Here is a 27,900-nt window from a genome sequence, read left to right as displayed (position 1 = left end):
TCGGTCTGGGCAAGGATGGCTCCAAGTCCCACTGGACTAGCATCTACCGTAATGATGGTGTGCCACTCTGGGTGAAAGTATACCAGCTGGCGGTTGTTGGTGAGACTCTCCTTTATGGTCATGAACGCGGTTTGGCAGGGTGTGTCCCAGATAAAAGGCTGGTCCTTTTTCAGGAGGGTATGGAGTGGGTCGGGGATTGTGGCATAGTTCAGGAGGTAGCGCGCACAGTATCCCGCCATACCTAAGAAGGAGCATAGCTCCGCCGTTGTCATGGGGGCTTGGAGGTCAGTAATGGCCTTTATCTTGTCTGGGTCGGCTGTTATTCCTTTGTTTGAGAATATGTGCCCGAAGAATTTGAGGCTAGTCTTGTTGATGTCACATTTGAGTTCGTTTAGTGTCAGTCCTGCTTCTTGGAGGTTCTTGCAAACGACTATTAGGGCTTTATCGGGCTGTTCTTGGTCCTTACCAAAGATCAGAATATCATTGCTATAGTTTAGAGCATTCATTTCAGACGATATCAGGCGTCTGATTGTCTCTTGAAAGATCTCCACCGCAGATGATATACCAAAATGTAGCCACTTGTATCTAAACAGCCCGTCATGCGTCGCAAAGGTGGTGATGGGTCTTGAGTCTGGGTCCAGGACAAGCTGGTGGTAGCCCTGATTGAGGTCTAGTTTTGAAAAGTGTCTCGCCTGATTTAACCTAATAAGCATGTCTCCCAGGCTTGGCCCTGGGTGTCTCTCCCTTTGGATGACGGTGTTTGGGTTGCGCATGTCGACGCATATGCGTAGCCGTCCGTTGTCTTTGGGCACTACCACTATTGGGGATACCCATGGTGTTGGTCCTTCTGCCTTCTCTATGATGTCATTGAGGAGGAGGAGCTGGATCTCCTTTGACACTTGTTCCTGAAGGTGGAAACCGATTTTACGGGGGTGTTGTAGCACTGGTGTGATGTCGGGGTTGAGGTGTAGTTTGATGGCCAAGTTTTTGAGCATTCCTACTCCCTCGAATAGTTTGGGGAACTGAACTTTGAGGTCCCCTTTCGCGAGGGGTCGGCATGTTATTGCCATGATGGTTTCTCGTGTTGAGGGGTGTCATTTTATTACTTCCGACTGGTCATATTGCAGGTCAATCAGTGCCAGGGCGCTGGTCGTTCGGTAGCTGAGGAGGCAGCGACCTATGGACGGACTCTTTATGACGTGGATCGTGGATGTCACTGTGAGGTCGCAATGTGTCAGGTCACATAGAAATTGCCCTTTGGATGTCATGGGCAGGGATGCTCCCCATTGGAAGATGTGTGTTCTGGATTCTCGTAGAGGGTACAGAGGGGCGATGTCACGATACAGGTCTTCATTCATGACGTTTACTGTCGCTCCCGTGTCGACAACAAACTTGTACCTGGTGTGCCCCATTTGTATCGTTACTCTGGGGGCTGATGTGTCTTCAACGTCGATGCTGAGGAGTCGGACGTATTCCCTATCGTATCTGTCTTGCAGGTATTGAGTTTGTTCGCTTCCCCTAGCTGATATCTTGGTGGGGAGTTGGTGTATGGGTCTATGTCCAGTTCATGAGGTGGCAGGGGGTCCCTCATGTATGTCGCGCCATGTTCCGGTGTTTGTATTGGGTCTCGTTGGCGGATGTCGTGCAGTTCATGACCTTGCCTGTCCGGTTCAATCTGGAGTCCTTCTAGTGCCCTTCACAGTGTTCGGACGTTGATAGGAGTTCATGGGTTATGTTGCATTTCTTTCGACGGGGCATTGTTGTTCTGTGTGCATCTCTGTTATGCGGCTGGCAGTTCGTTGGCAAGTTGAGTTCCCCTCTGGGAGTTGTTCCTTGCACATCACTTGAAAGTGGTTTTCCATTCCACATCTTAGGCAGCGTTGGCCGATTGCAGGGCACGGTTCTCTGTGTGGGTACTCAAACCCACACCGGTAGCATTGACGGTCACTCTGAGTCCGTTGGGCAGAGTATCTGGAAGTTGTTCTGTTTTGCAAGGTCGGGTAACGGGTGTAGGGGCTTACGGCTGCGATGATGTCGCCCTTTTTTGGATTTTCAATAGCTGCGGCCTGGACATCAACTCTTTCGTATACTCTGGCCAAGTCCAGTACTTTTTTTAGGGAAAGGGGCTTTTTTAGGAGGTGTTTCCTAAACATCGAAGATATGCACCCTTCTATTATGCGTAGTCTTATCGCTTCGTCATCGTTAAAGTTGGCGAAGTCACACTTAGTTATCTTTCTTTGAAGGCGGATGACAAATTCTCCTATGGATTCATGAGGGAGTTGACCACATTGATTGAAAGTGTACCGCTCATAGTCACGATTGTGTGACGAGTTTCTCATTGATGGCTTCTAGGAGTTTCGAATAAGTGGTGCGGTCCTGTGGAGGGCCGTACGTATGATGTTTTTGATTTCTCTCTCTGCAACATTGGCGAAGATGCAAAGTATATTGGGGGGTTCTTATGTGCCAATGGCGCCTACAAAGTTCTCAAATTCTTCTACCCACTCTTCCCATCGCTGATCCTGGTCGTGATGTGGGTTCAGTGTGAATGGCGCGGGTCTTCTCATTAAGCTGGCGTGGGAGGAGGGTGCTCCTGGTAGTGGTGGCTGGGCGTTCACGTCTGCTGCATCTGGAGCTGACATGGTGGCACCGCTGGGTGTAGTGCAGCGTCTTTGGTGACACTTGAGCACTGGTCTCAGCTGTTTCCTGAGTCACAGTGGCCAAATGGGACGAGGCGGTGAGTTTCGTTCTCCGGATCAGAGGCACTGTTCCTCACGTGTGCATGTGGCGCTGGTGTATGGTGTGGGCGTGGGCACTGTGGGATCACGTATTTCATGCCCCGGGAGCGTGTGTCCCTTGCAAATTATTTCCTTCCTGCTGGTTGGTCAGAGTAGGGCCATTTGCGGCTTGCTCCATGTCCTTTATGCAGTTTGTTTTATTATTTTTTTTGTAATGTCACTTGATGGGAGACGCGGGGTTGTCTGCTACTGGGCTCCCTGCTTGTTGGCGCTGCAGTTACGGAGTGGGAAGCCCGGGTATTTTCAATCCGGGTATTGTTTCCCTTCCGGCCCCCGGCAGAACTCCTTACTTATTGGCGGAGCGTCCGCAGCTGTCCGTTCTTCTCTTCCTCTTGCGGGTGGCCGGAATATGGCAGCCGGGCCTGCTGCACAATGTCAGAGTGCAGCGGCAGCGGTCTCCTGGGCTCTGGTCGAGGCGGCTCTGCGGGTGCAGGCCTGTCACTGTAGTGGCACACGGGCCTCTCTTTCAGCGTTGAGCACACGGGCCCTCGAGGTCAGTTAGGCAGGTCTCGACGAGTTGCTGGGTGCTTGAGCCCGCACTGCTCGACGGACACACAGGCCCTTTCCACCTGCAGGGTACACGGGACCACCTGGTAAACAGGGCACACGGGCCCCCGAACTTCGTTGGGCATGCAGGCCCTCCTTCACTGCAGGGCATGCCGGCCCACCTCCTTGCTGGATCTGCGAGTTTGCTCGCACTGTCAGACGCACAGGCCCTCCTGATCTGCTGGGCGCTCAGGTCCACCGCTGCTGGGCTCACGGGCCCTCTACTGCTGCCGTCACACGAGGGTTCGTGTCGGCCTCGTTGCCAGTTGTTAGGGGCTCTCAATAGTGTGTGTGTGTGTGTGTGTGTGTGTGTGTGTGTGTCCTTGTCCTTTTCCTTAAAGGGGCTGCGTCCCTTTTAACCACATACAACAGTACGTTTCTTTAGAAAGGAGGCTGTGTTTAGATCAAATTAACTGGAACTGAGTTTCACTGATTTTATTTTGTATTGTTAATACAACTAGTTTCATATTACTGAAACGTTGGTGTTGGATTTGAAGCATAGCTCTTTATTTTACTTGGTAGTCTCTTTGAAGCTAATCGCTTCACTTTGACTCCTATTGAGTTGGTTAACTGTAAAACAATGTGTTCGAGCTGCTTGCTCTACATAAGAGTCGCTCGCCACCTTAACTATACACATGCACAGAGCACACCTTTCTTACTCATCAAGCGTCCGTTGTCGCAACCCAATGTCTAGTGAAGAGTGCCCATTTATTGCTCGGTGTTAGACCTTGGTGATTTCTGATTTGCAGCTCAAGTATGTGGATGCAGGGGAAAGCTGGAAGACCTTTGTTTGCTCAAAAGGCACATTTTACATTATTCTGTTCAAGTGGAGAAGCACATAATCTACATTTAAAAACGTTAACCGTTACTTTAAGGCCAGAACAAATAACTTGTGTATTTGATCTGTGTATCCTTTTGGTTTTGCTGTTTGACTCATTTTAATGTATTGCTGATTCAGCAAATGTGGTATGTTAAAAAGTCCGGACTTCCCTTCACTGTTACCCCTTAATTTCGTTAAAAAGGGCACAGCACTGCGGGCCTGATTGGCAGAATATTTTCCGATGGCATTGCGCCATTATCAAATGCGTCCATGAATCAGGCCTAGTGTTTTCTCTTAAAATATTATGACTCGAGATCATGTCGAACTGTTCTGAAATAATATAACGCCTCATGTCTGGGATGACAAATAAAAATCGAAATTACCACTTTTCTCGAATTTGTAGGGGTGCTTTCCAAAGCCCTTAAAACAGTTACATTTGAACTGAAATCTACTTTCAGTGGAACAAAATGAAAAGCAAAAAGGAGGAGCCAAACCCACATCCCTGGTAATCTATCTGTGTCTTGCTCCATTTTCCAACCTCCCCTCCCCTTCCAGGATCACAGTGACAGGACTTTATTTTATGTCTGGTCAGAGAGAGCTTTAGCTCTTTATCAGAGCGGTCGAAGATGTATTTTCAAGTGGCCCTCATGTCAATCTGCTAGCTGCTACTTGATGCTCAAAGTGTCTATCAGGGGAAAAAGTTCTGTCAACGTACCAGACGTTCTGTATGCATGAGTCCAACTGTTTTATGGGGGGAAAGGTTTATCAGATGTTGCTTTTCAGAGCACTCTGCGCATGTCACAGGGGACTTGAATTTGACTTATCAGAGAGAGAATTGAATTGTATTTGTACAGGACCTTGCAGATACAAAGCCGACTTGGACTTGAGGCTTACTCAGCAACGGATTGTACATTGCATTTACTGGACACCTTCAAAAATGAAACGTTGTAAGCTTGTGCAAGATGATAGATGTTGGAACCATAAATTAGATATTGGTACTGGTATGCACATGTTCTGGTCCTGTCTTAGGTTTGTCGCTCCCCCACTCTCCTTTGCTATGTGTGCTGGGCTTGTTTCCGGCAGGTCTTCAGCTTTCTGTTGGCCAGCTCTTTTGGTCTTAAAGGGCACTATTGGTAGCTAAGAAACAGATCTTGAAATGCTGGAAGAGTGACATTAAGCCTTCCGTTGATGGTTCGTTACAGGATTAGACATTTTTTCAAGTAGAGAGAAGGTCGTTTTTCAGAGATTAAAAAAAAACGGACAAATATTCTTCTATATGGAATATCTTTAATTCATTGTATATCTGAAAAATTCCCTTTTGTTCATTTATTTAATATATTTAATATGTTTGTTTCTCTTCTCTCCTTCTTACTCTCCCTGTCTGCTCCTTCTTTGCTCTAACTATCTTTTCTTGTCCTTTGTGTAAATGCTGTGTAAATATACAGTTATGTTGTCTAAATGATGTTTAACTGGTATAATATGATGCTGTTTTTTTATCTTCTGCATGTTATAAAAATATCAATTAAGAAATTTGAAGAAAAAAAAATTGAAAAAAAAAGTAGACACAACACGAGGTTCGACAGCCAAAGTGGGATCTCCATGTGGAATGTTGCTCATGGAGAGATTCAGTAGCACTGTTCTGGAAACCACAGATCTAATATACAACGAGTCATATAGCTGATATAGCACTATCGGCCTCGGTCAGCTAAAAAATAAATCTACATTATTTCATTATGGCTCTGTTATACAGAGCTTGCTTCCAAAGAAAAAATGTTTTTTTTGAGTTCAAAATGTATTTTAAAAAGGAAGCGCATGAACATAAATACATTGGTTGACCGTTATGCCATTTCTCTACTTAACAGAGTTATGTGTACTTAAAGCCGTTGGGCATGTGTAAACCACACAGTTCCTCAACATTGTTATAAATTCTCATGAAGAATATCACCATTCTGGATAAGAAAATTAACTGGGATTTATGATTTTTCTACGCATCACTTGATATCAGCCCAAATATTGGTACTAATGATGTCTTCACCCCTCCTTTTTTTCCCTTCATTGCTTCCCTGTTAATACTGTATTTGATATTTGTGATTACACTTTTCCCAAATTGATTCTGTTTTGCCACAATGTCTCTATCATGATACTTCGCAATGATTGTATCTTGAAATGTTTTTAAAACTTATTGTTCCACAATTCATCATTTCTGTCTCCTCACCTATTTCGTGGTGTGAAACAATTCTCAAAATTAGCAGCCTTGAGAAAGTCCCTTGAGGTCGAAGTACGTGTCGGCTGTGTTTATGTTCATGTGTTTCCCTTTTAAAATAAATGGTGAACTCAAAAAAACATTTTATTTGAAAGCAAGCTCTGTATAACAGAACAACAGTGAAAAAATGTAGCTTTATTTACAAGCTGACCGAGGCGGGATTAGCTATATGACTGGATGCATCTGTTCTAGTGGTGTACGGGCATCGCCACCCCCACTATAGCACGCGTAGCTCATACTGCCACGATATTAACTGCAGTAATTAGTGAGGTAGTACATGGGTTATAGAGCCCTTTTCCTCACTGGCCTAATATACAAGATGCCCTTTGGCATTGAGGCGCTGGCAGCATTGCTTCACACGCAAATGGGTTGAAAGACACCTAGAAGTGATGGGCACACGACAATGAGAAACCCAAAAGGGAGTTAGTGCAGGCTCTAGGGCAGAGGTTATGGATGTAAAGTGAATTGTTTCTTTTCATCTTAAATAAAGCTATGTTTTTTTTGTTTATTTCGATTAATTTTATATTTTTGTGTGTGTAAGACACACATTTTATTGCTATACCTCATGTAGGCCCTACCTGTAGTTGTCATCCCTTATAATGATAAACTCAATCTAGAAATACGCAGGCATTCTAAACGAATAAATCTTGTTTCATTTTAATTTCAGGAAACAGTAACGGTTATGTGACAACATGCGCAACCAGTGGCTAATGCTAGCGGCCTGCTTTTGGGTGCTCTTCATGCTGATGGTGGCCAGCAAGTTTATCCCTCTGACCTTCAGAGACAAGGACAGTAAGTGAACTTAAGTTATATTTGAATGTTGCATCACAGAATATATTGAGTGCCCGACTGCAAATGTAAAAGCTACTCTGCCCTTTTTTGCATTTACCTTGTTTTCACCGCATACTTGCTGTATTGCAATGCCAGCCGCAAAGCATCGATAACCTACAAAAGAACTGCTGTTTCCATGCGGACTAGGGGATTGAGAAGAAAACAACATATCACAACATTTAAACTGAGTGCCAGAGTGCTTGCAGTTTGCTTCATCTGCTTAGTGTCTCTTCTTTTACCCATACTATAGCAATTTGGTACCTATGGATCCCAGTTCAGTGAATACGTTTAAGGCAGCTGCTCTCTCTGTAACTTGTGCCTTCCTATTCTTGAGGGGGTCAAGTACTCCTTTAATAATTCTGAGCACAAATACGAGAACTCTATAAATGTTTCAGTAAATGTGGTTCAAAAAGCGGCTTCCTACGTTTTTTTTTGCAAAAGCATTTGGTACATCTGCAGTCACTGCCCTGGCTCATGCTGTGAAGGACGTAGAAGAAGGAAAGGGAGAGCAATGCTGATTTCAGAGAAAGACTTGCTTTGTTGTGTGCTCATGGAGGGTCTTGATGGCAGCCCTGAAAAAGCATTTGCAAAGTCGCTGTTTTGGCTTTGCTGAAGGGAACATTTTATTTTGGGCAAGCAGAGACCCCATGTTAGTGGTGGGTGGTTGTGGTCTTTAACCGATTATGATCTACGATGATCGATCTTGATTGTCAAAGGCCGTCCACAGTCTGGTAAAGTTCGGCCATGCTTGACGATGGTTGAACTTGGCCTAGCAATGGTAGACCATGGTCTCACGACACTGTGGGTGACCAGGGTTGAGCATAATCCACAATGATTGACCATGATTGGTGATGGTTGACCATGATTTTTTCGGGTTGATGATTGTCTATAAATGATGGTTGACGATGGAGACGAACAGAGTGTTTCCTCTGTGTCTAATCCTAACAAATCTGTGCCAGTACAAATAATACCTAATGCCTGACTGTAAAACGGCTTCTTACTGAGCTGTAGTCAAACAAAAGCCAAGATCTATATCTGCCTCCGAGATGCTATCTATTACTACACATCTGTAGCATTAATTTGGACTCATATTTAGCTTCGCCTGAATGTGCCAAAACTAAAGTGGTAAACCTTCTAGGTAAATGCTTACTTTAATTTACGTTGAGAAATACTTTAAAAGGATTGAGTGTTTGTTTAATCCAAGAGTAAGACTGTCAGGTTTTTCTAAACATTGGAAAAGTGTAAAAGGTTCTTCAAGGAAGAGGTCAGTGATGATAAAGGTACAGCCTAGGAGTCTTCTTATGTACTCTTGGGTGGTTGGGTAACCTGTTCATATAACCTCTGGTCTTCTGGCAACTGAGCTTGAGCCTCATCTTTTAGCTTTTACCTGAAGATTGATCTTCTCTTTGGATTTCAGTGGTTAAATAATGGGATGTTGTGAGAAACCTGTTTAAGTGCTTCAATTCGACCATTCCTTTTATTCAGTTTTTTTCAGTGGGTCCTTTTTTTTCTTTGTTTCTAGATCCAAATCTTTATCTGCTAAGCAGTTAGCACAAACTGCCATAAAAAACGTGGAGAGCCTTGTTACTGAGGTTGGTTCCACTGGAGCCGGCTCAATGACTGATGAAGTTTATATTTCTATTAATTGGTATTTGTAAAGCACATCTTTCGCTTTGTGGATTGTTGTTGCTGGAGCGCAGGCTGGGATCGAATGAAGCATGTGCTTATTTCTTTGGAACAGGATATAATCAGGTTTTAACTTAGAGTGACATTTAGTCCAATCAGATTTAGTTGTGATGGAGGAAGTGAGTTTCATAGTTTAGAGACTTCAACACTGAATCTCATACACCCCTCATCCAGACAAGACAGCAGCTGGTGTAATGCAGCTTTTTTCTCATGTAGAAGCCCGAACTCTGTGACAATGAATGGCCCATTTCAGTTGCTTCATCAGAGAATGTGGCTTTAGTCCATAGATGGCATTATGAGCTACAAACAGTTATTTAAACTGAACACTCGGGTGGCCACTGGAGGCAATGTGGGGCAAGTGATGTATGACCGCAAGGGCCAAATTTACTAATATAAGAAGTAATCATGCCCACATTTTCTGACTCCTCAGGGTATATAAATGGAGAACCTTGGGGGCCCAGATATAGTAAATTGCAATAGTTCCACCTAGAGGACACTACACTGTTTATAAGAATAATCTGGGCACGGAATGAAGAGATTAACAGTTTTTGTAAAACCCTTAATTAAAAAAAAACTGCTTCAGCCACAGATGAGATTTGTGCAGATAAGAGCACTGAATACTTTTTACTCTATAGATCTTTGAGTTGAGATGGAAAAGGGCCCGTAGATGGCAGCCAAACATCTTCGGACCAGCAACTGCTCTTGTCACTAGTAAGTAAGATCTCAATTTTGTTTCCTAGTGGTTTTCCTAGTGGTTTTAGCCTATTTCAACACTTCCAAGCGTCAGTGGTTTCAAGACAAGTGTCAAGAAAGGTTTCAAGACAAGTCTTGAAATTGTGTGTTTGTGTATTTTATGTCTTTTCCGCTTTCCTTTTAAACGAGGAATGATTTCAGTATTCTCGACATGTGTATGATGCCATGTAAGGTAGCTGAGCAATGGTTTGGAAATTTGATGACACATTTGGGTCCAAAGAGGCTTTTTTAGTAGTGGATTGGCCATTGCTGCCTTCAGTTCAGTGCTCATTGAACCTTATTATAAGCAATTTTAAAACCTATGGTAAATCGGTAGGAATCTTAGTGCTAATGACCTTCATGGTTTTAGTTGGGCAAAGATCAGATGGCGGACCTCTAGTTTTGCTGGCTATGATTACTTTTTACAATCGGTCCACTATGGAATAAATAATTCAAGCAGGGGTTTCCTCCCTTTGAAGGGGCACTGTTTATTGGGGGGAATTTAACAAGTAGCATCATAGGCTTCCACTTCTGCGAGTAGTGTTTGTATCTTTTGTATAAAATAACCCCATTAACTAAATTTGCGGGAAGGTGGGATGAGGAGTCAATGCTGACTGGATTTCGAAGTTCATTTAATACCTTAAAATGATCTAGATTTGGTGCTTGATCAATTTTCTCCTGAGTGCTATTTACATTTTGCTACTTTTTACTGTAGATAAATATATGGCTTTGTGTAAATCTTTGCAATTTCAAATTGCAATTAAATTCAAAACCCTCTGCATTGTCCACAAGGCTTTCTGGCGCCTGGGTCCAAAATACCTTCAGCTATCCCTCCGCAAATACCTCCCCTCTCGAGCTCTTCACTCCTCTACCTCCAACTCACTCAGGGTCAGTCGTTTTTCTAAGAAACGAGCTGGGGGTAGATCTCTGTCTTCAGCTGGGGCCTCCCTCTGGAACAGCCTCCCTGCCACTCTAAAACTTGAGGAGAACCATCTCCGGTTCCGGAAGCACCTCAAGACCTTTTCTTCTGCCTTCGCTCCCCCTCTCCCCTGCTGATCTGTTCTCTCTTGGCACTGTGCACCTGGCCACCCTCTGTCTTTTGAGCCCAGTTACCTTCTCATCCTGTCACCCTCCCGCACTGCCTCTGGGCCACCTCTTGCACTGGGGTCTGTACCCATTCAGCCCCCCCCTTTTTCTTCCTGCACTTATCGGACCTACCCTGTCTGCTGCCTTAAACCTAGCACTTGCAAATTGTTGGCTGCATTACCACTGTTTGTTGCCTATATTATTTATTTATTGTTATTTATCTGTTTCTCCTCTGCTTCGCACTTTCCACCTCCCCTCTTCCATGCACTTTTCTACTCCCCCCTCTCCCATGCACTTGCGCGTTCTCAATGTCACTGGGCCTAGTAAGATCGCTGTTTTATTCTCCCCTGTTCCCCTCCCTTGCCTTGTCGCGCTCTGAAACACTTGTGTACGAGCGCGATAGAAATAAAATATCAAAATATCAATCAATCAATTGTATCGCCACATGTGTTCCAATTGTTGTAGTCCATTTTTAAGGTCTGCTAAAAACATAGATTAGTTATTTTGTACTCGAGAATTTTGGTGAGCAGTCTGATTTAAGGTGTTAGGCTTGTTCTTGAACTCAAGCATGAAATTGTCAGAAAGTCCTCTTTAAGTAACCATTTACATATACGCCCAATCTCTGTTGGCCTTGCTAAATTCAGTGGATGAGTCAGAGGGGTGTTTTTGTAGTTGGAGGGCATCTTCAAAATGTACAACAAAGTTGTATGAGTAGCCCAATTGACGGATCTTTTCTTAGAAGCAAAGACCTTGTTGGGTTAGGCCAATAACTATGTGTAGATTAGGTCACTAATGGCTGGAGTCCAGGTTTTAACTAGTTATATTTCGTGTTAACCGTGTCAAACTATGCACTCAATACAGGGATGGACTGGGAACCAAAAGAGGTCCTGGAAATAGTTTTCAAAGTGGCACTATATTACACATTTTCAGCAAGCCCAACCCTTTTCCTATGAGAAAATGTGGAAATAAAATAGCTTAGCACACAAAAGAGGCCCAGGGTGCAGAGGCCTACCGGGAAATCTCCAGAGTTCACTATAGGCCAGTCCACCCCTGCACTCAAATCGTCCAGAATGATAGCATTTGATGCTCTTGCATCAATTGCAATAAATCACCAATCAATGTTGGGTGGGCAGTTAAAATTCTGAAAATATGGTGTAGATGCATCGGAACGTGTAGTTCAAGCAAGAAAACATCAGTTAACTCAACTTGTAAACAGTCGATTTTTAGAAAGAATGCCTATAGATTTGCTTATATGTTAGTTCGAGAAATCTTAGTCCGTTTTTTTATTAGCATCACATTATCTGCAGTGAATAATGTATTGGGAAGGAGGTTCTATGTTATTTTTGTTGCTGTTCTGTTCTAGGATCGCATTATGAATGATCGTTTTTTAGGGGAAGCCTGCACTCTCGCTGGTCAGATCCAGGTTTAGGCCCTTTCTTTTCTGATACAAAATCAAAAGGAGGAAGATCCACCGGGCTCCCTTATTGTACCCGATGGTACACAGCCTAGTCACTATTTCTGTATTCTTTAATTCAAAGACTGTGATGGTCAGCTGTGCAAGTGCCCATTCATGGCCGGTGTCTTGCATGTTTTGAGCTGGTGCGACTTGTCTCTGTGTCTCCATCTGTGCAGCCTGGCCCATGTTCTCGGCCCTGGGCCACACTGGTTGGGCCGGTGTCCAGTCTGAATTGCAAACTGGGCATAAGCATCCACTGGGACCTTCAGTTTTGCTGCCAAGACCTGAGCAGTCTCTGCATCGCTTATAATTGTATTAACAGAGGGCTAGAGCGACAAAGGCAGGAGTTATGGCTCACCAAGTTACCTCATTACTGGGTGGTGACACTGTGTCCATAAGTTGGGCAAATGTTCAAGAACGTGGGCAGGCCCTTGTAGGAAGTTAGAGTGTGGTTAAGTGACGGCCATGCTGGAAATGCTAAGGTACTCTGTGGTTTCTGCGGAGTCCAAAAAAACGACCAAGAATTGGTAGGCACAGTTGGGGGTCACTTGATGTCACGTGCACCGCCCTATCCGCCTTCAGACAAAGTCTACTTGCCCCAATCACTAACAAGTTGCTCGGTCCAACAGTAATGGTTACATTTGTGTCCTACGTCCTATTTAAAACCAGGCAAACAAATGACTACATTTTAGTCAATTACACCAATTGGTCTCCACCCAACCTTCCAAATTGGTCCCTAAGCCATATTAGCTTACTCTTCTTCCTACTTTCTACCTGCTTGGCCACTGCTTTTTCGTGGTTGCCACATTTCAAAGCAGAAGCTCAGCATGTCTGACACAGGACATAAAGAAAGGCAGCCTATCCACGGTTTCTACCACCACCATAAACCTAAAAAATCCAACTACAAGTACTAAACCACATATAAGGGACGATAAGTTAAAGGTTAATCAGTAGATGATGTAAACAGGCAGTGGGTAGTATTAGTGATATGGGGATTGGAGCAAAGGAAGCCGCCACTGCTTCAAACAAAGTAATCCTAGTGAGAAAATGTACTTTTGTGAAGGGGCCTGCATGGATTATACGTTCCAAAGTGAAAGCAGGAATGATTTAAAGGAGATGAGAAATGGGAAAGGAAGCGATAACCAAAGGAATCAACTAAAGAAGTAGCAAAGGAGGGAACCCCCATGGGGTTACAGTTTTTTTCTCCTACAATATTTAGAGAAGTGAGAAAAGAATAGAGTCTTTAATGGATAGGTAGGTGCAGGAGGTAAATTGATGAGAAAGGGGTCTCTAGTGGGGGGATGCTTGTCTGCTTGCCCCGATACGGTTCCAATGCCTATTTTGACTGCCTTGCCATAATGAGGCCAACTGGACATAACTCCATGATTGATGCATGCCAACTGAAACCTGGGGATAAAATGTATGTTTCGGAAGGCACAAACATCAGTCACATGGGAGTGCTCAGTGTCAAAAATCGAGACACAAACTCTGAGGAAACTTTTAGAGAGTACCCCACAAATTGAGGGAGTTCTCCACAAATTCAGTGCACTTTAACATTTGTGGGACCAAACGCGCAACCCAAACTGAAATTCTGGCCCATTGGTGATCTTATCTTCCTCACCTCTAGAGTTGACGTGAGCAGGACAGGATGCCGACAATAGTCTCTGGGACACCGGTGCACACCATCACCCTCACAAGGGCCTGACAATTACTTGTGAAAAACATTTCTTTGTTATTTTTTTATTATGCATGAATGTTTAGGTGATTGGAACTGTGATGCGAAATTTCCAATTGAAGGCTACACGCTGCTCCTGTGATTTACCAATTTTGTGCCTACTTCCAAGACAATGGGAGACTCAAAATAAAACGTATTATAACTTTGGTAATATCCATGATGTTTACTGGTTTGGCATGCAAATAAAAAGGATTTGCTTTTATGTGGATATTCAAATTTTTAAAACGGTCTAGAAGTTTGGGACAAACAACTACTACAGACAGGTTACCTTATATTTCTTTAACTGTACCTCTATGTGCTGAAAGTATAAAAAGAGAAGATGCTTCACCCTTGCAGTATTTTGTATTCTGGGACTTGTCTTTCATTCGGGATGTGGCAAACACAACTACAATGATACTCTATTGGTTTGTGTATTATCTGTTGCTTTAGTTTCTCCCTTTCTATATTGTGTACTTTGCAATTAAACTCCATACAATGGTGTTATTGTAGTTCTTTAGAACTAAAGACAAAACATTTTGTCAATCAGTCTGCGGAGGTGTCTAAATTGCAGAGTGGGTGAAAATCGTGGATTTGCTCCTTAACCAGTCTGTGATCCTGCTCAAATAATTTAAATCGAATTGTGCCTTATCGGTGTAGATTCGGAGGGCCTTGAAAATATTCCATCCACAATATTTGAAAAAAAGTTTCTTTTTAATGGGGCAGATTTCATGTTTTTTAAAGACAAAATAGTGTCCCTTGTGATCCTCTGCTAATGGCCCCTAAGTCAGTCTTCTTGAATTGTTGTATTTTTATGTTCTAGTAGCTTCAGACCTGCCTCAGTCCCGTATTACTTGATTTGACTGAGGATATATATTCTCACAACCAGTCGCTGCACCAAAAATTATAGTATAGCGGATTGACTACAGCCGAACCAGCATTCATTTTCTTACCTGATGCTGCCAGTCACTGGGGTTACTTGGGACAGGCAGAGCTCTTCCCCTTCGGGGAATGGACGCACGTCTGTGCTATGCCATTCTATGCTATGTAATTGGGTGGTGTATAACAAAACGTCTACCATTTTAATGTATACTTAGTGCTCATTCTCTGCAAGGGGTGGGCTAGCGTGACTAACATAGGAGTGGAGAGAGCAGAGTAAAGTTGCTTTTTTGCAACGTTGGGGTTTGCAGATCTGAGAAGAAAGGACTGTGCATGATTTCGAAAGTTTTATATTTTATGAACATTTTGGAGCAGTGGTCATTTGGGTTCCAAGTTGTTAAATTGTGTGGCTGTCCGTGGTGTTTACCGAAAGTGTAAACAGTTCTGTTGGTGTATTTGTAGTAGATTAGTGTGGTATTTAGGGATATTTACTACTAAGACGTATGTTTGGGTGGTGTGTGTTCCTTTGAGTTATTTTGTGTTTTTTCGGTGCTGGGGATGTGTTGTCGGTTTGGGTGGTACGAGGTATTTCATGGTTGTTATTGACCACTAGCATGATAATTTCTTAATTATGAAAAGCCCACAGCTCCCCTGCATTGATATCTCAATATAGTCTATGCCAGGGTGTCAATATCAAATATGTTTAATCTGCTAGGAAATAAGGCTGCTATTAAACAAATATATTTGTTATGCTTCTTATGCTTCCCTCATTAATTGACAATGAAGCTTTAATTTCCTTTTTGAAAACTTCTGCCTTCTCCTCCATGCCTGCTATAAAAACAATTGTGCACCTCTGGTTGATGTCCCACTCTGGCTTTGATTAATAGTCGCCTGTACCACCCTACCCTCAAAAAAGAATATGATGGGCATAGAAACAAGACATGCAATTGTTAAGATGGATTTCTAAATTCTGGCCTGGTGGGCATAGTTCAGGAGGCCTCCCCAGTTATAGTGAACAGGGAAACTCTGAGAGGTAAGCCAAACCCAATCAAGGTACGCGTGCAGAGGGGCCAAGGCTTTGTCTCAGGAGAGGTGAGTGGGGTCACAGGTCCACAATGAGTCCACACAGTGAAATTCACAATTATTCTGCTTGCACAGGAAACGCACTAGAAAAATGAATCAAGCAGGTAATAGTATCATGCAACACATATCCATTTCCTTTTAGTTTTTAGACATGCATACAATTCACTTACACCCCTGAAAGGCAGGTAAGTAATTATGCAATTAGGAAAACCAGTTCACATTTGACTTTAACTGGTATACTACCCAGCCAGGGCTTTTTCATATAACTCAGTTCACAATCCCAAGGGCATGGGTCTTCCCCAGGGTTCTCTTTGCACACTTGACTAATGCCTGGTATACTCTCCTGCCAGATTTTTCTCATGTAACTCAGTTCTCTCTCTCAATATGGTTGCGGTTCCTAGACTCACATGGTTTCCCAGGCTGCAACCCTTTCCATGCATTCAACAGTCTCTCTCTTTCAGGGCTTCTCGCCCTTCCCAAGCAGCCTTTCAGCTCTTCCCCCTGTGCTCGCCAATGCTCCCAAAGCACCACTGCATCCCACCTCCCCCAGCTGGGCTCACCGGCTGTGTTTGGTTGCTTCGTTCTTCCTTGCGCTGTACTGTGAATGCTGCTGCACACCGGTCGATCGGAAGAATGATCGGCGGCTTCTCCACTCTCCGTCTGGTCACTGCGGTCAAAGGGAAGCCTCCTGCAATGAGCCCTGCCACAGCAGAGCAGCAGCTCTTCAGGTCCTTCCCATTAGGATTGCTGGCAACCCCTTAGTATTGGGCATCGATTTGCCCGCTTCTCCCCTTCACTGGACTGTGCCTACTGCCACGGTCTCGTCAAGCTTCTTCAGTTCCAAGCCGCCTGCTCGTGTCGGGTATCTTACTTCTGTCAGCATCAGCTGTTGGGAATTTAAATGTCCCGGGATTGCGTGTCTCCTTCAGCAACTAGAGCGCAGTGCAGGCTTACATGATCTAGTGATCTTCACATCTCCATTCATCCTCCTAGAACCAGTATTTTCAAAGGATTTGCATACATGGGATTCATAGTTAGTTTTGGTCATTCTATTTTCAGGATATTGTAGAATGCTATCAGCAAGTCTTGTTGGTTGTCGAAGGGGATTACTATAATATGCCATCAGGGCATGGAGAATGACGCCTGACACCCGCCTACCCTCCGAGAATGGCTGCCTTGCCCCATGAGGTCCTCCCTCATCTAGCCGCCCCCAGGGTCAGGATCAGTTAGTGGCTGCCGTCCTCTGGCCACATGGAATATGATATGATAGTTTATTTATAACATGCTTAATACCCAGAGGTTTCTAAGCGTGGCCATGGGAAGAGACTATCTCCGAGAAAGGAGTGATGAAATCATCAGATTCATCACAGAAGTCATTAGGTTGCAGGTTCTCCAGCATGGGGTCTGGCATGGATTCACACGCTCATGAATATTCCCCACCGTTGGGCTGAGAATCCTCGGTAAAAGAAATAAAATGTTGCTTTCACTTTAAAACTGCATTTCTCCTCTAAACCAATACTGCCCACATCCAATGACGGTCCTCTCCCTAAGCTCCAACCCTGGTGGCCACCTTCATATTTCTACTGCACGATTCTGTGTTGGGAGTCCTCAAGTTGCTCTCTGAGGTATTCCCGTTGTTTTTTGGAGGATTTCTATCCAAAATACTAACAATTAGGACTGATTTTTGCTTAATTATCTTCGATGAAGGACAGAGGCCGGCAGCAGGGATCGGCTTCCGGCGAAGATCTTCATCCACCGTCGGATCGTCATCAAAGTTTCCAGAAGGCACGGCCTTGGGCCTACTTCTTGCCTTTTCAACCATGTGTGAGGAGAAGGAAAGTGGAAGCCTCTTCAAACTCTGTGCAAAGTGTGGATTAAGGAACGTCTTCATAGAAGATTGGCATCATAAATGCTTGTATTGCCTGCGTCCGGACCACGATGAGGAGAGGTATGCGAAGTGTGCCGTGGTTTCTCGAAGAAAACCAAAAAAAGACTGCTACATCAGACTGTCAGTGTGGCTCAAGTCGAGCAAGGTCACTGACTCAGCCGCAGGGCAGAGCCAAGCCTCATCTTGGACCGGCCGGTCCAAGTAGCAATCTCCCTCCGAGAGGAGGTTGAGATTCTTTGAGACGCTCATAGGGGTCCAAGAGAAGGCCAAGCTCTGTGATGCTAGCGCCACTGGGTTCGCCGCTGATGCAGGTCCCAAGTCAGGCAGAAGGCAATCGCCATCACCAGCGATTTCTACGGTGAGCCTAATATCCAAAGAGGAAGTCCCCAAACACGGCAAAACTCTGTGTGTCCGCGGATAAGCTGATGAAGGACAAGTCTGGGGAGGACTCGTCGAAGCTGGTAAAGACCTTGCAGCCTGCTAGGTCAACAGAGTTGATGACGGCACTGCCGACAAAAGCGGTGACAAGCTCATCGTCGTCGTAGTCAACGACGACCACTGCAAATAGCGGCATGACTACCACCAATCCCGTAATGAGGCCCATTGTCTGTAATGTTTATCTCAGGAAAGGTTTTTCAATGTCCGTCGGGCAAAGTTCCCCACAGCAACACACGTTGGCAACAAACGTTCAGGCCAGTCCAGGCTAGCCTGCTTATTGATGACAGCAAGCTGATGTAAATTTGCACAGAGCTCCAAAAAGGAAGGAGCAAGTATCAATTTGATTGTATGGATACCATATGCCCCCGCTTGTCCAGGCTAAGTTGCATTGGTCCTCCACTTTTCAATGGTAGCACCGGGAAACCGCGTGTCAGAGCTTTCAATTTGATCCAGCTCATACGCTCCTTTTCCCTAGGCCTCCGTTGCCAGGGTCATCCATGAGCTAGGAACAAAGGCGAAACTGTCAAACTCAGCAGCCTTAGAAGAAGTATCCACAACCTCCTCCCCTTCCTCCTCACCTGAATCCTCAGAAGAAGTTAAATGACGGATGGACTTCTTCTTGGTCTTCTTTTTTGAGAAGAGATAGGGCCGTCCGCGGTGGGAAGCCACCCTGGTTCCCTGCCAAGCAGGGAAGCAGGAGGCTTCCTTTCCGCAGGGACCGAAAACAAGAGGGAAAAAAGCGGATGCTCAAAAAAACCCTCTGTGAGTAGGAAGACAGTTCAACAGGTCCGGAAGATGAAGCAAAGAAATTCTGCAGACCCAGTGACAGACGGAGGCTGCCTGATGGAGCTTTTCTGGACTGAAGACCGAAGGGGAGACAAGTCCTTCAAATGGTTCCGGAAGAGACGGGTGACGGAAACAATCCGAACGTTGGAGCAGGATCATCAACTGTAACAAGTAAGAAAGGAAAAGAAAGCAAAGGGAGCAAGCGGGAAGACAGGAGGACCAGAACGGCGAAGAAACGCCGCGGAAAGAAGGTAAGAAAAAACAGAGTGGCCAGGGGATGCCGCGAGGTAGAAACAGGAGAGAAGGGACGGCAAAGGAGCGCCGTCAGGGGCCCAAGGGGCTGAGTAAGAAGCACAGAGGAAAAAACACACGGAGCAAGCAACGAAGTAGAATAACAAAGTTGCAACGCGCCAAACCCAGAAGAGGGCGGAGCTTAAGTAGTGAAAGCCAGGAAAACAGAGCAAAGACTAGAGCGGGAAACCCGGAAGTGGACAGAAAACCCGGAACATTCTAATGGCGCCGCCAGCGCCAGGCGTTCCATAGCCCCCACCGGCGACTAGAAATCGGCGGCATGACAGAAACAAAAGCTGATTATTTCCTATTTTGAGAACATAGATTGTACCTCACAGCTCCAGGTACAGTATGATCAATGAACAATGCAGTCTCATTTCCAGATGCAATATCAGTGCCAGCTTGCAATGCAATGAGTGACGTTGAGGCACCTTTGGCCTTTCGATCTTTGTTGCAATCTCCCCAGGCTCTTTGGCGGGCTTAGGAAGCACTTCTGACAGAGAACTGGCATTGATATCTTGGTGATCAAGTGCAACTGTCTTTCTTTTGATGTCAGGAGCATCAAGCTCCTTCTCATGTGGCAAAGAAAACAGAACTCTTTTCGTGTGTGTTGCGTGGATCCAATGCTTGCGTCCATTCACTCGGACTGCATACTGTGTAGCCAGTAGTTTCTAGAAAGGCCCTGTCCAACGTGTTGCAAGTGAAGATTTTCTTTCAAAATTCTTGATAAACGTCCAGTCCCCAGGTTGCAGACAATGTCCTGGGCCGGTGTATCTGACAAGAAGAGCCTCCTGCACTTACTGATGAATCAAATGCAAGTTTTGAAACAACTGTCTACAGTAATCAATAAGTAATGGGTACTCGATGTCCCTCAGCCGTTTCGGCCGAGGGGCATTCCAAACATTTGCTGGTCTCCCCATCACGATTTCGTAAGGGGAGAGACCAGTCCTTGCCTGTACAGTTGTTCTCATACGTAGTAAAGCTAGTGGTAATGCATCGGGCCATTTCAAATTTCTCCCCAAACATACTTTACTGATTTTGTTTTTCAAAATACCGTTCTGACATTCTACCAAACCGGCACTCATCGGGTGTCTGGACAAATGGTATTGTTTATCAATCTGGAGATTTGTAATATCATGGCCGAAATAAAATGCAGGCCGTTATCTGCCCATATTACACGGGGTAGGCCGAAACAGGGAAAGTATTCCTTTAGCATGGCTTTAGCTATGGACATAGCTGTACAATCATTCAGGGGATAGGCCTGTACCCATTTGCTAAAGGCACAAACCACCACGAGAACATACTTATAGTTTTGGCACCTCTCCATTTCTATGAAATCAAAATGGATGACTTCAAACGGCATAGATGGTGGACCAAAACTACCTACTGGTGTCACTGTTCCCTTTCCAATGTTATGTTGTAAACAAGTCATGCAATTTTGAACTAATCTTTCAGCAGTTTTTCTAATGTGTGGATTCTGCCATACAGAATCCAGGTGTTGAATCATTTTTCTAGCACATATGTGTGTTGGACTGTGGGCCATAGTCACCATTTCCATTACATAGGCATTTGGTAACATCCATCTGTTATTTTGTTTGTCCACCCAGCAACCTTCAGAATCTAATTCTGCTTGACTCTCAGACCAGTTTTCTTTATTTCATCTACAGTAGCTTCTGCTTGTATTTCCTTAACTGTGGCAATTCCATTCTCTATCATGCAGGGTACTTCACATTTTTCAACATACATTTTTGTGTGTAAATCAGTGGCAGTTTGTTTCGCAATTTTGTCTGCAAATGCGTTTCCCTTTCCAACATTACATATTACTTTTTTATGTGCTTCACATTTCATTATTGCTATTAGTTTGGAAGTGCAAGTGCTGACAATAGTTTCACTATCAAAGTGCCATGTTGGATTTTGGTTCCGTGTGATGTCAGGAAACCCCTTTCAGCCCATAATCGACCAAAATTGTGTACCACCCCAAAGGCATACTGACTGTCAGTATATATGTTTACATAGAGATTTGCACAGATTGCACATGCTCTTGTCAACGCTATTATTTCTGCAGCTTGTGCTGAGCTATATGGGATTCTTTTGCTTTCTACAATACTTTTCAGTGTAGTGATGGCATAAGCAGCAGTTGATGTGCCATCTGGTAATTTAAAACAGGAACCGTCACAAAACAGTTCTCCATCTGGCTCTTTCTGTGGGGTGTCAGTTAGGTCAATTCTTCCTTTTGTCTCTTGTTCAGTAACCATTAAGCAATCCAGGGGGAATTGTTTTTCACCCCCTTTCTCATTTGGAGAGGGCATTAACTCGGCCGGATTTAAAGCGCAACACCTTTTAATTTGGATATGCGGTGCAAATAGAACTATTTCATACCTTGTTAATCTGGCTGATGTAAGGTGTTGCGTCTGCGTTCTATTTAAAAGAACGTCCTCTGAGTGAGGTACCATTACGGTTAAAGCGTGACCTAAAACTATTCCCTCGGTTTGTTTTACTGGCGCAGCGTCTGCAGCAACAGCTCACAAGCAACACGGCAAAGCACATGCAACAGAATCCAACGTGGAAGAGAAGTAACAGCATGGTCTATTTCTCCCCCTGTGTTCCTGGGTCAAAACAGCCAAAGCACATCCATTATTTTCATGCACAAATAACTTAAAACTCTTGTCGTAATTTGGCGTGCCCAAAACTGGAGCTGAACATAATGCAGCTTTAAGCAGGTCAAATGCTTCTTGACATTCCATCTTTCCTTGTCAATGCCACTATTGGTTTCACAATCATCGAAAAGTTAGCGATCCACAATATGAAGCCATGCCAATCAAAGCCCTGACTTCCTTCTGCGTATTTGGAATAGGCATATCAGAGATGCTTTCTATTCTTTCTGGTGTCAATCTTCTTCCCTTCTTCGAAAGTAGGTAGCCCAAGTAGGCCATTTCCTTTCGACAATACTGGAATTTTTTCAACAACGCTTTGTGTCCATGTGTTGCCAAATGTGTCAATAATGCAACTGTACTTTCTTTACAAATTTCTTCTGTGTCTGCTGCTATCAATAAGTCATCTATGTATTGTAATAATATGCAGCCTGTCGGTAGCTCTAGCATATCTAATTGTTCCTTCAAAGCTCTACTGTAAATACGTGGACTCTCAGTGTAACCCTGAGGAATTTGTGTGAATGTAAATGAACATCCTCCTAAAATAAAAGCAAACAAATATTTGCTATCTGGATGCACTGGGATACTAAAAAATGCATTCTTCAAATCTACAACACTAAAATATGAAGCAGAAGCTGGAATCATAGTCAAAATCGTAGTCACATCCAGGACTAATGGGAATTGCGGATCTACCACTTTATTTACTCTGCGTGAATCAATTATAAAACGGTAAGATATATATCATTACCTCCTTTCTTGTAAACTGGAAGAATCGTACTATTGCAAATACTACCAGAAGTTTCTTCAATTACGTTTCTTTTAATCAAATCTGATACAATGCATTTCAAAGCTTTTTCTACCTCAGCTGAAATTCTATATTGCGGAATACGCGGTAAGGTAATTCCTTCTTTCAAAACAATCTTTACTGGCTCTACTTTCAAACAACCAACATCATTGTCGTTCACTGCCCAGATACACGCCGGTACTTTACTTAATTCAGTCAGTAGTGGCTTAGATACAAATTGTGATACAGGAGTCTTTTGTGGTGAAATTGTCAAATACACTCCATCCGTAGAACAATAAATGACCGCATTCAATTTCTTCAATAAATTTAATCCCAACAAATTTTTCCCGCAATTTTTTGTCAAAAGAAATGGGCAAGACTCTGTGAATGGAACTAGTGTTATAGGTACTGGTTGTGACACTGGACTAATTACTGGCGTACCTGAGAACCCTACTGAGACATTCTTATGCCCTGACAGTGGTATTTCTGGAACCCGCTGATGGTTAATTGAACATTTTTGTGCACCAGTGTCCACTAAAAAAATGTGCTCCCTATTCCCAACCTTCATTTCTACGTAGGGTCCTTTCTGGTCTATGGGAATAGATACGGGTTCCAACCCTTGTCTCGGGCTGTCCTAGTAGAACAATACATCGTCAGATGTAAAGTCGCCAGAGTAATATGTATTGGACTGATTGTCAAAAACATTCTCACCATTTGTATTGTTTCGTTGTTGATTCTAATTCAGGTTCTGGTTCTTATTACCCTGGTTATCCTGAAATTGTGGCGCTCTTTGGTTTCTATTCTGTCCTTGTATTCCCGGACGACCTCTATTCTGTCTTCTCGGAAAAGTCCCATTTCTATTCTGTATATGCGGGCACTGTGCTCGCCAATGGCCTTCTTGTCTACAATAGGCACATTGATTAATCCATGTTGGACCCCTTTGCATATTGGATGTTAATGCAAATTGGACTCTGGAAGGTGCATTCCCACCACCTCTGTTATTGTTCGCTACTTGCTGTAACAGTACTCTTGTTTTCAAATTCCCTTTGTCCCTCAGTTCCTTATCCTTTCCGAATTTACTCTGTTCTCATAATACTGGGCCATATGTAATACTTCACTTTATGTTTTTGCTTGCCATGTACTTTCAGGTGTCATTATTAAACTTTGAATTTTCAGTAATAACCCTCGCACAAACTTATCAACAAACAATCTCTTCCCAGGTTCAGTGCTTAGATCTTGTCCACTAAAATCTGCAAATACTTCTTCAAATCGATTAAAATAATCTGTCGCTCCTTCCTCTTTGCCCTGTAAACAAGCAGTCAATTTATCCCAAACTATTCTTTTTTCGGGCACTAAAGTTTTCAATTTCTCTACTATTCGCGATGGCAAGGCCAACATTACTTGCGGTGGCTTTTCTCCAGCCTTTCTCTCACTATCAATTTTAGTCAAATTCTCCCATGTATCACCTAACATCGTCGCATCATTTATATTTCTAACCTGTTTCCATATATCTACAGGAAGAATCACGGGACACAGTAACTCAATGTCACTCAGTGTAAAAACAGATACATTTAAAACAGATAACATTTCTTTATAGGTTCCTGCCGGGTTTTTCCTAATATCAGGGACCGTCTGCTTTATAGTATTTACTTCTTGCCTAGAAAAAGGGGCATGTACAAACTGTGCGATATAATAAGCTTCTATCGTTCGTGCTGGAGTCGCTCCATCGGCAGCGACCTCTACTTTCAGGACAAACGTGGGAGGCACCTCCCTCATGGGTAATTGCAAACTAGCAGTTTCTACATTCATTCGTCTATTAAGCAACAAAGCTAGATCAAGTGAAAGAGCAGTTGTTCCAGTTTCAGACAAAGATTCTCTTTTATAAATTGTCATTAAATCAGCGGGACAACATATCTTATTCTTCATACATTCATCCTGTAAATACTCCAACATAACGTGTAATACCTTTCTCTGCATTTCTGGTGTATACTGACTAAACGTATCATGCACTTTAATTGGAGAAATGGCTGCATCCATAATCCATCTAAGTGCATCTCATGTACAAATTCGCATCTCTTCACTATCAGGTTTCAACGGCGGTAAAAATCATTTCTGAACGTACGACATATGCGGATTATCTTTATTAAATACTTCTTTATGCAATTGATCAAGTTCTCCCTTAAACACAAATATTCGGCCTACGTGTTCTCGTACTTTTGCCGTATTATCTCGTAAGTTCGAAAGAACAACCAAATCACGCAACTCTTGGGGTACCACTGTATCAGTCAAATCACTCCATATTTTCACAAGATAATCCCCCATACATTCTAACAATACCTGTTGTTCACCAAGGCCTCTATGATCAGATATGGAACTTTGCACAGCCACTTTATTGTCATCATCAATATACGTTTCGGACCATTCTTTCAGTTCTTCTTTCCTTCCTTTGCTAATCGTACTACGAGTCTGTCTAATACTTCCTTGCGCAGGCCCCATCTCTGTAGAAATTCCTGCTAAAGCGGCTAACTCATGCTCTGAAGGCAGTGGAGGAAATGATGTCACAGGCACAGGGGGAGAGGAACTGCTTACTGCAAGTGCGGATGGAATCACGGGAATAGGAGGTACATAGGAAGGTGGTGCAACTGGGTCAGTACTTTGATGTTAATTTCTTCGCTCATTTAATATTTTGCTTATTAATTCATCTGATGTATCCAAGTCTTGTTGAGGATATATTTTCTGTACATCTAATTGGAAAGCCCTGTCCATATTCCTAATGGCTTCTGTCTGCTGATCATGCTCTAGCGCTTTCTCTACATTCGTTTTATGTCTGTGCGTGTGTTTCTCTCTACTTCTCAATCGGAGATTAGCTTCCTTCCTCCAGTCTCTTACAATGTCGAACGCTGCTGGTTGGGCCTTCTTGCGTAGCAATACGGATTCCAGGTGTTCTATACGTGCTAATTCAAAGCTCCCATTATTAGGCCACTGAAGGTCTGATACACGTCTAGTCTGCCTATGCCAAATCGCATCAAACGCTATTGCCCCTATACCATATTTTATGTACATTTCATGTGCCGGCGACCCTTCGGGTGGCGCGACCTGGCCAGTTTCCAAAGATTGTCTACCGCAGTGAAAAAACTCACTAGAGAGTAATATAATTTCCCAGGCATGGTTAATTCTTACCCTTTTCTTACCCTGGCCGTTTGATCTTGCAAGAGCAACACTCAACTAATATCAGGACGTTTAAGAATCAGGGCACGACTCAACTGATCAACCAATTTGTCACTCAGGACGCAATTCGCCCGTATACAGACGCAACCAAGAATCATTGTGACTGCGTGTCTGGCTCAATCTGCCTCGGTCCAGGACCGTCGCCTCAATACTCTCTGGGCGCTGCTCGTTGATCAGGGATCAGCTGTCTACAGATCTGCGGTTGAGTCTCATCACTTCTACAGGAGCACCCTGAACACCTTCCGATCCGGCTTGACAGCTTCGTCCTCGACTGGTTTTTGCCTTCTTCACCTTCAACGTATACAATGGAGCATTAGTGGGAGGCTCCCTGTTCGAGCGCAATATTTGCTAGGCCATAAAGACTGCATATGGAAACTAAGGCACAATAACCATATACCAAAGTGACACGTCAGACACGAGGTTCGTTTTCCAAACAAGTCTGGTTTATTTCAAAGTATTTTCAGTCGGCCGACTGGGTCCCAACGCCTCACGATGTGTGTTCCCAAACACTGTGAGATGCGAGAGAGAGCGAACAGCGCTCAAGCAGCAATATATATACATTATACATAATCTTTATGTAGAGACAGCTTTCTGTTATGGGGAACCTGGAGCTTCTGGCTCAGCAAGGATATTGTGTTCTTAGCAGGGAAACATTCCTTACTACGTTATCTGTATGACTTGGGTCATGAGCTAAGGGTCAAATAGTTCTAAAGCAGAAAATACCATTCTCCGCGAAGGAGCACCGCTAGAAAGAATATAATTCATGTTTTAACTTCCTTTTACTACAGCGTTTGCAAGACAACCCGGCACCTGGTCTGCTGATTAGATGCGGCTTCTGCTCCCCTTCAAGGACTTAGTGAGAGAGAAAAACAACATATTTCTGCACAGTTTGACATTCCTGTCTGTGTTAGTATTTCAGCATGCGTTCTAACACGTAGTGTCCTATTGCGATCCCTTCAAGGCACACCAATTACGAGGAAAAGGGGCGACACACCTCAAAGGAAATGAACTCCTTTATGACTTGGTACAGGAAACGCAATGGCTATTGCACTGTTAAAGGGATGCAAAAAGGAATAATCGGTGACCTAGTGGACAATACGGGCGGCTACCATTCGTACGGAAAAATGCTGCTATTAATTTGACCTCTTGCTCCATAGGGTGAGATGGAGTAGAAGAAAATGTATAGAAAAGAGAGCCAGTGCAAAGTCCCCTCGTGTGAGGACTGAGCAGTATGTAGATGCTCTCCGAATGCACGGAGGCATTCGTACCACGTATGTACGCAGGGCAGTTGCAGAAGCAGTTTAACTGCAAGGTAATTGTTATGGATGCAAGAGAAGTAATAAATGCAGCTTAGTTGTAGTCTGACAGTTGCGCCTAGACCAGGGAGCCCTAAAATTGTGAAAGCCAGTGACATTGTGAAACAAACCAAGAAGGAACACTGTAAGTGAACTGTTGAATGAGGGTCACATTGACCTGGAGTTGTGTTGAACATTGATAGACTGAAACAAGTACAAGTTGCTACGTTGAAGTCTTGCGGAAGGGAACCCTGAGACTTGATGAACTGCAAATGTTGTCTTGAGGACGGCGCCTCAAGACCCTTTTTCTTCTGCACTGTGTTGCCTTGAACTTGGGGAAGGGAACATTGAGGATTGTGTGGAACTGTTTTGAACTTGGGAAAGGTAATCTCGAGACTTTTATGGAACTTTCTTGAACTTGGGCAAGGGGAGCTAAAAAGGAAACTAAGAGTTGGTAGAAACTCAGAACTTTATTTTTATCACAATTTCTTTATTTATTGACATCCTTACACATTGTTTAGCTTTAGTTGCGAGGGCAGGGATAGGTTGTGGACACAGACAGACTTTTAAGTTGAACTCTTTGACTCGTACTTTCCTTAGTTTCATTCAGGTAGGGAACTCGCACCTAAGCATAGGGCAGGTTAGGCCTTC

The 27,900-nt window shown here is 43.8% G+C and overlaps 1 protein-coding gene across 3 annotated transcripts in view; it reads left to right on the top strand.

Moving 5' to 3' along the window:
- CHST10 (carbohydrate sulfotransferase 10) overlaps window positions 1-27,900 on the top strand; it is a 217,843-nt gene that overhangs the window by 48,201 nt on the left and 141,742 nt on the right. For all 3 annotated transcript variants that reach the window (XM_069636701.1, XM_069636699.1, XM_069636700.1), the window contains exon 2: window positions 7,092-7,216. In XM_069636701.1, coding sequence (XP_069492802.1) covers window positions 7,117-7,216 — 100 coding nt within the window. In that variant the 5' untranslated portion in view covers window positions 7,092-7,116. The remainder of the gene's footprint in view (window positions 1-7,091; window positions 7,217-27,900) is intronic.

This window comes from Ambystoma mexicanum, chromosome 7p (assembly GCF_040938575.1).
Source record: "Ambystoma mexicanum isolate Mex_15411 chromosome 7p, UKY_AmexF1_1, whole genome shotgun sequence".
Lineage (NCBI taxonomy): Eukaryota > Metazoa > Chordata > Amphibia > Caudata > Ambystomatidae > Ambystoma > Ambystoma mexicanum.
Note: the sequence above shows the minus strand (reverse complement) of the source record. Positions and strands in the feature narration are given on the sequence as shown.